The sequence below is a fragment of the Hyperolius riggenbachi genome, chromosome 1 (genome assembly GCF_040937935.1).
Source record: "Hyperolius riggenbachi isolate aHypRig1 chromosome 1, aHypRig1.pri, whole genome shotgun sequence".
Lineage (NCBI taxonomy): Eukaryota > Metazoa > Chordata > Amphibia > Anura > Hyperoliidae > Hyperolius > Hyperolius riggenbachi.
Window position 1 is genome coordinate 590,670,662 of NC_090646.1, and position 11,014 is coordinate 590,681,675.

At 40.1% G+C, this 11,014-nt stretch overlaps 1 protein-coding gene across 1 annotated transcript in view; it reads right to left on the reverse strand.

The window, feature by feature from the left end:
- Positions 1–8,312: 8,312 nt before the first annotated feature.
- Positions 8,313–11,014, reverse strand: part of OTP (orthopedia homeobox) — a 10,225-nt gene continuing 7,523 nt past the window's right edge. Inside the window, exon 3 of the mRNA XM_068271734.1 lies at positions 8,313–8,998. Within this exon, the coding sequence (XP_068127835.1) occupies positions 8,480–8,998 (519 nt within the window). The 3' untranslated portion in view covers positions 8,313–8,479. The remainder of the gene's footprint in view (positions 8,999–11,014) is intronic.

Here is an 11,014-nt window from a genome sequence, read left to right on the forward strand (position 1 = left end):
TTATTATGTCATGGTATTCTGATAGTGCTATTGCATTTCTCTGTGTGTGACACTCCACAGCTCACTGACACTCAAAGCTGTGTGCACACTACTGCTGTTGTTATATTAACTTGCAGACACAGTACCACTCCTGTGCATTATTATTTCACTGTATTCTGCTAGTACCATTTCTCTGTGTGTGACATTCCACAGCCCACTAACACCCAGAACTGTGCATATGTGATCTCTGCCCTTTAGGGATTCAAACCCAACTTTGCGTCAACTCTGTAATTTTTGGTGGGACTTTTGGCCTGGATTCACGCCTGGCATGTCCCTGTCCAGGTGTTAGACTCCATGATTTTTAACTTTTTAAATAAAAATAACTTTGCAGGAGTCTTCTTTGGGATTAGGACTATAAATACAGATATTTATCTTCTTGCTTTATTTTCACTTCAGGTGTGCTTAAATCTGAGAGCAAAGCACGGTAAGTTTTCAGAAACCAAAAAAAAGCATTTTGATGTGAATTATTTTGCATCTTATTGACTCTACTACCTACTCTGGCAGGGAAACAAGACTAGTAAAACAAAACTACTAGCTGCTTCTTATTTAACCAACTGCTGGCCTAAATTGATCAGCACATATGAGCTTTGATTTTGTTTTGATTAATTTCTATTAGGAGAGTTTCCTTGTATTAATCATAACATTCAAAAAGTATCCATTAAACCTTACAGTGGTATGAAACTCAAATACCATCTTTAGTCTAAAACATTAAACATGGCATAAAACTAATAGGAATATAAAAAAGTATGAGTGTTTTAAAGTTACTAGAAGAGTTAATACCCGAAACATCCATTTTGCTCAGAAGCTAATGGATAAGATTACAGCTGCCATGGAAGACGTTATCAGATCGTGTTGAGATGTATTAGCACAGTAAATACGGCAGAGACCCTTCACCTGAGGCAGAAAACTTTCTCTACTTTGTTTGCTTTGTTTGCTCAGCAAATGCTTAATTACAAGACAATCTGATCATTTGTCTTGCAACCAACATTGTTGTCAATCAACTTTAGTGAAGTGGAACTGTGCCTTCTAGTGACTTTATACCAGTATTTTTTATGTTAGTTTTATACTGTGTTTAATGTTTTAAAGCAGAGATGAAATTTTGAGTTTCACACCACGTTAATGTACATGTACATGATTTGATAGCTCTAAGCAGAGTTTCATTAAAGTGAAAGCTAGAAAGATTCCAAATGCCCACAGATCATACATATTGCAGACAGGTAGTGTTGGGCGAACACCTGGATGTTCGGGTTCGAGTCCGTTCTGCCGAACATGGGCCAGATGTTCGGCATGTTCGGCCCGAACCCCGAACTCAATGGAAGTCAATGGGACCCCCGAACATGCCGCTTTTGGGGGCCCTATGGGGTCGCAGGCATAAGGGGGGAGCATGCCCCGATCGCGGGGGGGGTCGGAAATTCCCCCCACCCCCTCCGCTAGCGCTCCCCCCTCTGCCCGCTTCCCCATACAAAAAGTTTGCGGAAAGTTAATAGTACCTGCTGTAAAGTTTGCGGAAAGTTAATAGTACCTGCTGTGGCTGGCTGGCTGGCAGTGACTACTAGGAGACGCGTTGAGGCCGGGCAGCGGGCGGTTCAGCGGTAGTACCCTTGTGGTACTTCCGCCCTTTCTCTGACCTCACGTCCTCTACGTGATGACGCATACGAACTACTCAATGCCCTGTTCGGGGGGCATTGAGTAGTTCGGGCGAACCCGAACTAAAAGTCCGAACACCATCAGGTGTTCGGCCGAACTCGAACATCACCCGAACAGGGTGATGTTCTGCAGAACCCGAACAGTGGCGAACACTGTTCGCCCAACACTACAGACAGGCAACACATATTCTCTACTCTTCTAAGCAATCACATGTAATACTATGGAAAGGTGAGGGGAGATAAATGAGGAGCATGCAGCTGATGTTGCTAATGCTGCTTATCTTGGAGTTTTTATTGTGCTTACAAATGATTCTGCAGTTTGATGGATTCTTCAGTCTTTCAGAAAGTAGACCCCCAGTAGTCATCTGCTGTACACAGTAGCATACCTACCATAGGGCTTAAGGTGCTCCTAGCACTGAATGTACCCATAGCTAGGGGTACCGCTGTGGTGCTCAGACACTGTGTTCTCCCACGGGGATCTTTTTTCATCGTTCAGGCAACATTCGGGAAAATAGCAGCAGGCAGTGCAGGGGACTGTACTACCTCCTGCACTAGATATAGCACCACTTCCCCTTCCTGTCATGTGGGCAATGTGTATTCTTGCTCTCTACACACAGCCTGCAGTGAGTGAATGTGCAGAGCAGCTGGGTGAGTAGAGAGAATGATTGCTGTGCGGCAGCTGGGACATTAGCAGGGAGAGATGGCAGGATGTGTTTAGTGCTTCAGAAGTTGCTGTCATTAGTAGCCATGTGCACTGGCTGCTGTAATACCAGAGTTCCCTGGACTATTGATTATTTATCCTGATCAGAGTAATTAATCAATAGTGCAGGGAAGTCTGCTGTTGTAGAAGCCAGTGATACAGATGCTGACAGACGACTTCTGTAGTGAGCAGTGAAGCAAGCTCCAGGCAATTTAGATTAGCTTGATTGCAAGTAATCTTATCTCTTTTCCCAGCTCTACCTTCCACCCTGTTGTCTTCCCCATGACCCTTTCCTCTTTTCAGATTTCAGTGGCTCCTTTTTAACAGCATGTGCCTGCCAAACAGCAGTCCTTCCTGCCATTTTCCTCTCACACCAGACTATCTGCCTTGTGCTTCTACCTCTTTAACCTCCCCCACCCTTTCCTATGCATCCCCCTCTTTTGTATGTCCCCCTTCTCTAACTGTCCTCAAAGGAGCTCACAATCTGATAATACTATAGACATAGTCTAACTTCCTACCATATTATTATTATGTATTTATATAACACTGACATCTTCTGCAGCACTATATAGAGTACAGTGTTTCATAATGGATAGCTCCATCCACATACTGATGCCTCCTTTTCCCCGAAAGTCCCCTAAAATTTGCAGCAACACAGTCTGTGCCCCAACCCGTCAACCCTCCCATCAAAAACATTGTTTTATTACACCCCCCTAGTGACCCGGCTATTTTTTACAATTCAGGCCATTGCAGCTTTAAGGGCTCATTGTAGGGCGTACAACTCAGCACACAAGTAAGACAGATGACGAAACTCTGCTCCATCATTCAAATGGAGATGCGCGTGGATCCACGCACGTGATCCCCTGCAATCTCCCCAGGACTTAGCGCCAAATTGGGGGAGCCATCTTGTTCATGTCAATTGACGTGGAGCGGTCCTCTACAGGTTAAACACTGTGTACCTGAGGTTGTTCTGGCTTCAGGTACTTTGCAAGTTAGGTATGTGCCTTTATGGTAAATACCTGTTGGCCCAAGCCGCACTGTCTACTGATGCCTCCTGGTCCCTGCAGCACATGTGAAAGAAGCAGGAAGGAGAAGATCTTCTTCTAACCTACTACCTACTCCTCTCCACCCACTCCCTGCCTCTTTCCATCCATCTTCTGCTCATCATCGATGAGGGTAAGGCAGGAAAGAAGAGGAGAGCAGGCTGAGAGCAGGAGGATGCAGAGGATGAGCCAATTCCTGCTTCTTCAAATTCGATAATATTGTCAAATATTATCGATGGGTGCCACTGGACAAAGAAGGTGGGAAGTGGAAGACAGCGCAGTTGGGGCAGCAGGTATGTGTGCCATAAAAGCACTTACCTAACCTTATGGCTCACACCTTGTAACAACCCCCTTGTTACAAGGTGTGAGCCATAAGGTTAGGTTAGGTATGTGCCTTTATGGTACACACACATACCTGCTGCCCCAACTGCCCTGTCTTCCCACTTCCCACCTTCCTTGTCCAGTGGCACCCATTGACAATATTTGACATTATTATCGAATATTATCGGCATGAGGGGGCAAGAGAACTGACTTTGTCCCTGTGTGCTGAAAACCCTAGTTATGTCTCTGCTCACTACAGGCGTCCTTTAATATGAGAATGCAATCAGATTAAATTTTCAACCCAGGTTTAAATCTGGCTGACGCCTTCTGGGACAACACAGACAGATCAATTCAGAATCTATTGCTATCCATAAAAACATAACGTATGTTAAAGGAATCAATTACAGGCAGTCCACATGTCTTCGTACTAATGACTCAATCTCCAGCTCACATACTGAAAATGATTTTATTAACCATTTACATTAAATCGATATAAACGTGTCAAGAAAAATTTCAAATCATAATTTTCATATTAGCTTAAACATATTAAGGAAAAAAAAAAAGAAAGTGGTAAATCAATAAATAAGCACAGACAATAAGTTAAAACATATCACAAAATGACCAGTATGTAACAAGAATGCTTTATCTACACAAAACATCCTATCTCACAACTTTTTTTTGTTCATTCTTAGAAATAGCCTCTGATCTCTGAACCAGCACATGCAGAAAAGCTGATTGGCTGTCTGTACAAAGTCCAGGGTGGAGAATTTACATGTGCCAAGTGGGTGCCGGGCCCGCCAGGGAAAGGGGGCGTCAGCGATGCCTCAAAGGACTAAAATGGCAATGTGCCAGCTAATTGTCGAAAAAGTGCTGTTTGCCTCTAGAAAAAAAAGTGAAAATAAGAGTGAATAGAACCATTATACCTATCTGCGTAAAACAAAAATTAAAAATGATTATCAAAAGGGGCCTAGTAGCATCTGCGTGAGAAGGTTATTTCAGTTATATTTTCACAACACAAACAGAATTGTAAAAAATACTATTGTGCTTAGAAAATTTATTTTTAAGCCCAGTGAAAGATATGCTAAGTGGCAATTATTACAGGGAGAAAAAAAATTAGATTTTTTTTTTTGGTAGCACTTTAAGATGGGTGCAGATTTAAGATGTTTGTCAGAAGTGCAAATCAAGATCTGAAGGCCATCTTTATCCAGCAACAAATGCACACAAACCTCACCTTGCAGGGAAAACAATAGAGATTGGTTAGGAAAATCCAACTCAGCAGATTGATGATAATCCCCTCAGCAGGGTTCATCTCAAAGAACTGACAATTGCAGTACAGAGGTGGGATTGTTGTCTGATCCAACTGCAAATGGCAGAATCAAGTAACAATCCTCGAAGTCGGCGCCTAGGTGTGCCTTGGTTTGGTAATATATTATAGTTTAACACAGCAGTATGTGAGCTTCTAAATGCATTTTCCCATGAAGACAAGTTGATGCACTTGACTCCACCAACCGTAATGGTCTTATATAAAAAAGCAAAATGCAATTTGGTATAGACTGATGGTTACTTATTTACCATGATTTACAAGCAGGCTGAACATATTTTGAGAATTTTTTGTTTTGTTTTGGTTTTTTTTAACTCCTGAGAGATAATGTGCCCTTCCACAATATACGGGAAGTGCTTGTCACTGTTCATGTTCAAACTTACTACTCATTGACAAGCAAATAAAATTGTCTGTTTGTCTGCCTATAGATGCCAACCAAATCCATAAACCAACAGTGCATTTCAACCAGATTGGTAGGTTGCTCAGTGACCGACCACTGTGCTCAGTAAGACATCTCCCGATCTATGGGCCACCTTAGTGAGGCATAGACTATGTGAGGTTTTTAGTCAATATACATTTTAACAAAATGAGAATTGATTAAAATCCCAGGCTTTTCTGAATTGGGATATTGATTAAAACTCAATTGCAAAAGACTGTCATATTAAATGGCAGGCAATCCATGGTTGCATAGCTTTGTACTGCATTGTTTGGCACAAAGCAAGAGGCGGCAAAAATCCAATCGGATTTCTGCAAAATTCTGATTGAAATTGAGTGGTGTGATGTGCTAAAATGATCGATGTTCCTCAATCGATTTTCAATCTGGAAAGTATTGATCGAATACTAGCCCAAGAATATATTATATAGGGTATGCCTAACTTTATTCAAAGGGATGAGTCAGGAAAGCACAGTGATAGGCTGTTGTGGGATACATAAGGTGTCTAATCATATTTTTAGCTCATTTTAACTTTTTAGTACAATTTTCTTAATTAACAAGTAAAAGGGGTCTAAAGGAATTATGGCAACTGCAATGCCAACCATGAGTTGATCAGGGACAATGCATTTAGAATAAGTTTTGCCTGGTATGCGTTGGAAAATAGGTTATACAATATGGTGCATAAAGATAAGAGAACTCATTCACTAAAGAGAGAAATTATGATTCATTTTACCCAATTATTACCCAACTGAATTGCCCAATAATTCGACCATTAATCAGATATATGTATTTTTTATTTGACATCATTTCCATCAACCTTGTTTGGTAACTGAAGATAAATAGGCAATTTCTTATCTTTAGTGAGTAGAAACCTGAGAATGGGGGCCTGATGAAATAAAAGAATACAATTTTCACTTTGCTTGTTTTTCCCCAAATATCCAATCAGATCTGAAAATGAATAAATAAGTTAACAAAAATAAAAGTTTCCTTAAATCTGATTGGCTAATTGACATAAAAACAGGCAAAGTGGTCCATTTTCCATTGCATCAGAGTAAGAATTGTCATGAGGAAAGATAGGTCCACTGGGATCTAAATGTCACAACATATATTTTACTTCCTGTTGGAACTTAATAATTTAAAAACAAGTAATAAGTTGATACATAGTCTTAACTATGTATACACAAACATAAATTAAAAATACAAAGAAAACCTAAATGTTAGTGCAAGTAATTTTTCAACCATTTGTAAGATACCCACAGACATGAAAGAATTATCTTCTGATAAACATTCAGACATAAATATAACTAGCAATAAGTCCTGTTAGTCAATGTCAGAGCAAAGCTAACATGATCATGCTAATAGCTGTAAGGAACGCCAAATGAAAATGATGATGATTGCAATGCCAGGTAATCCTGTTTACAATGTAGGTAAAGGAGTCGCAAACAGCTGAAAATGTTCCAAATTATATCTTATTTTACAAAAGCTCGAAACCTTTATGGAATCCATAAAGAATCCACTGAATATTTGTTCTGTTACATGAGTGGGAACCATTTGTCATGTGAATAGTAAGGAAATAGATAGGCATTATCCTTCAGTCACCAGTATTGTAATTTACCTACACCCAACACTCACAGGTCTCCCTAGAAAATAACCATTGGATTCATTTTTTTCCTGACCTTTTTATTATTTGCTAGCTGGAGAAACTTTCATGGGTTCTGTTTTTTCTTTTTAATTTTATTGTGTCTTTTTTCGTTCCTTTCTTCCCTTTTTTTTTAATTTGTTGTAAAACTGATTGAAACTGCCTACTTTTTTGCACTTGTGTTTGTAAAACAAGATTGTTTGTTTGTGACATGAAAATAAGATGCGTGGACTCTTGGGTTTCTCATTTTTGGATTTTTTTTAGGTGCAGATGTAACCTACCTAAAAGCTACCTACACACCTCTTGCAAGCAACTAACATGAATGAAAGCCCTATGTACACACTACCAAAAACACCAGAGGAAATAAATACGGGTAAAAGTGCCAATTTCATGTAGAAAAGTGGGGTCTATGGTGGCCGGTGGGAAGTGCTGGGAGTGTATGGTGGGCAGTGCTACAAGCATGGCATGAGGAGAGGATGAAAATATGCAAATAAGATTCCCTTCTACTCTACTGGATGACAATGGTTCCTATTGTAATTTTTTTTTTTTTTATTCAATTTCAATCACAATTTTTTTTTAATGAGAATTGATTTATGTCATGTCTGTGGTTACCTTTAAACACAAAAATTAACAAATTCTTATAAAACATTATTCAATGATATTCGCTGATTTGTACTAGGCTGCAGTAGAATTTATTAAACTAGTGGTCTCATCTAAGGGAGTGGGTTGTTTTTTGTTTTTTGTTTTTACAAAACATGACGTTTTTGCAGATAGCCCACTTAGTTTGTGTTCATCTCAAAAGCACAATTAATTTACAGTGGAAAGAACAATGGGATAATTGTAAAAAATAATAACCCTTTAGTAATCACACCCTCACAGCTGATTCCAAATCAGAAAACATCATTGCATGCCAGTTTATCAGTCAGATCATAGATACTGAATAGGGACTTCTATGAGCCCATTCATTCCAGTTACTAATTTTAATTAAACACAAGTGAATCCGGAAACATTTTGTAAACCTGCCTGTGAAATACTAAAAATATGAGAAATAATGCAGAGAAATGTTTTTTTTTTGTTTTTTTTTTGCGAGTGATGAAAGTTGTATGAACGTTCTGCTATGGACCTGCTTAGAATTAGGCAGACTAAACCTTGCTGAGGATTAGCTGCTGATCTGGGCCTAAAAAAAAATCCCTGGTTAATTCTGTGATGCATTCACCTGTCTGTCAGTGAAATGGCGAGATCTCTGGCTTAGCATTGCCTCTGCTGGAGAGTCCAGGTCAGACTGGGTGGAGAGACAGTGGTGGGCAGAGGGGGAGGGAGGGGGGCGGCAGGGGGTATTAGGTAAAGCTCATAGAGACTGTGTGCTCAAGTGCTTTGCGGCGTAGGGAGGCAATGCTGGTTCCCCTCCACACATCACTGCTGTCCGGGGAGCTGCAGAGTTGCGGGGAACCCGTCACGTTGCTGGGGCCCTGCAATGAGGTGGGTACCATGCCGGGGAAGGACTGGTAGAGATGTGACTGCAGCCCCGAGCCATTGGAGCCCATGTTGGACAAGCCCATGGAGCCTGGTGGAGGGCCGCCGGCAAGGCTGCACTGGGACAGAGACTGAGCCATCGCCTGTTGCCTTCCGAGGGAGGGAGGTAAGGGCAGCTGGGAGACCCCCATTCCGGCAGTGGCCCAGCGGGTATCGTTGGCGTGGAAGGAGCACAGGCTGTCGCCCATTGCTGCTGCCGCGGCGGCTGCCGCTGATTGGAACTGGGGCAATCCGGGTGTGGGTAATAGAGTCCCAGGGGCACGAAAAACATTGGTGGTCTTCTTGCGCTTCTTCCACTTAGCACGTCTGTTCTGGAACCAAACCTGCAAAATGCAACAAACACCCGTCTTAGCTCATATACACTAAAATGTACAACGTTACAGCATACTGGACTGACAATAGTAAAGCGGCTGATCATTCTAACTTTACTGTAAACCCAAAAAAATACTAACAAAATGCATATTTAGTAAATATTTTACATTTTCTTTCGGAGAAATAAACATATATTAATTTGATAATATAGAGAAAGTCATGTAAAAACTATATAAGCATAGGTAAGACATGTAATAAAGGAATGTAAGACTTAAATGTACATTTAATGACTGTTGTTGAAATATTTTTTGTCTATTTTATTTTTTATTTTTTTTTAGAGATTGTTAATGCATTAAACAAGATATTAAATCTATGTACATTATAATTATCTACTATGGTGTGTTATTTCATCATTAAATGTGCCATACAATAAAATTATGGATTATGTGTAGTGGTTTAGAATTTTCAGGAAACGGAAATAAACTGAATACAATAATCGCCCAGTGAAGAGTCTGGTAACATTTCAGCAGGCAGTTCCGGTGAATCGCACGCCTCCGCGCATTTGCTATCATTACGCAGAATATGATGTAAGCAGGCCATACTTCCCCTCCCACGCTTATTATGCGCATAGTCTACCTATGCAATATATAAGACTGCACCAAGGCAACTCGCCAAAGCGTGCTGCGCGACACTTTCATTTTACGTCATTATTATGTTTGCAGTGCCTGCCAGTCTCTTTATATGTGTATATGATAAAAAGCCCAGACTGTTTTCATGAGGCTGGAATCATTAAATGGCGTTCTATTATTAGATAATTTGCGTTTATAAAATATAATCATAACTCATTTACATAATGTTGACTGGTAACGTGTATGTACTGTAAGTTTCTATAGTGTTGCTTTGGAGATTTATATTCCTTTTCTGTTGAGGTGGAAGTAATAGGAAAGAAATCGTGCTAATATTTGTCTATCCCCCACTACCCCTGACATCACCAAGACTCCAAATCTCATCTGTGCTCGGCCAGCCTTCCAGCGCCTTGGCTCCTGCAGGGGGCCACTATGACCCACTGACGGGACCCTCGCTTAGTGATATGGGTAGGGGAGGGCACAGGGGGAGGCGCGGGCTGAATTCACTCCCTGGAATCTCATTAATACATTTGACCCCTGCCGGCCACCGTGATCACATCTCATCCATAGCATTAAAGTTGCATTAACAAAAGTGTGTATGGATTCCCAACAAATATATGTATATATATATATATATATATATATATATATATATATATATATATATATATATATATATATATATATATATATATATATATATATGTATAATGGGTGGGAAAAAACGAGGAAAAACACTCAATGATTAATATGAGTTAAATATTATTTAATGGGACATTTTTTTACAGGAGCAAGAGCATCTCTGATTATTCACTACCACCTATTGCAAGGAACATCTTGCCTTTCCAGAACCTAATTGGTGTGTTGGACCTTGTAGTCCATCAGCGGCTGAATGACAGTGGACACACAACAGAATATGCAGCATTCATAATGCGATTGGCCTGGCCGAGTCACCAGTCCATAAAATAACACCTTGCTTAACCTCTGCGGGAATACTAAATCACATCCCTGACACCCTGTGTAATTATTCTACTCTCTTCGTCCGTCTAAACGAAGTTTAACGGTACATTTGAGATTTTTTTTTTGTTTTACTTTATTTTTTACTCCTAACGACTAGATGAGGCCTAGTCTGACTTTTAGTAAGGGGCTTTATAACTACCAATATGTAAAATATGTAATACAGGTTGTAGAAAAATCAAACTATTGCAGATACATAAAAAAATCCATGTGTTTATTGCCCCACCAAAATGCAGAAAATAAAACCCAAAGGGTATTTACACAACTGAAATTAATCATAAGAAGGATTAGCAATACTAATAAAATAATAATATTAAAACACACACACACACACACACACATCACACACACACACACACACACACACACACACACACACACACC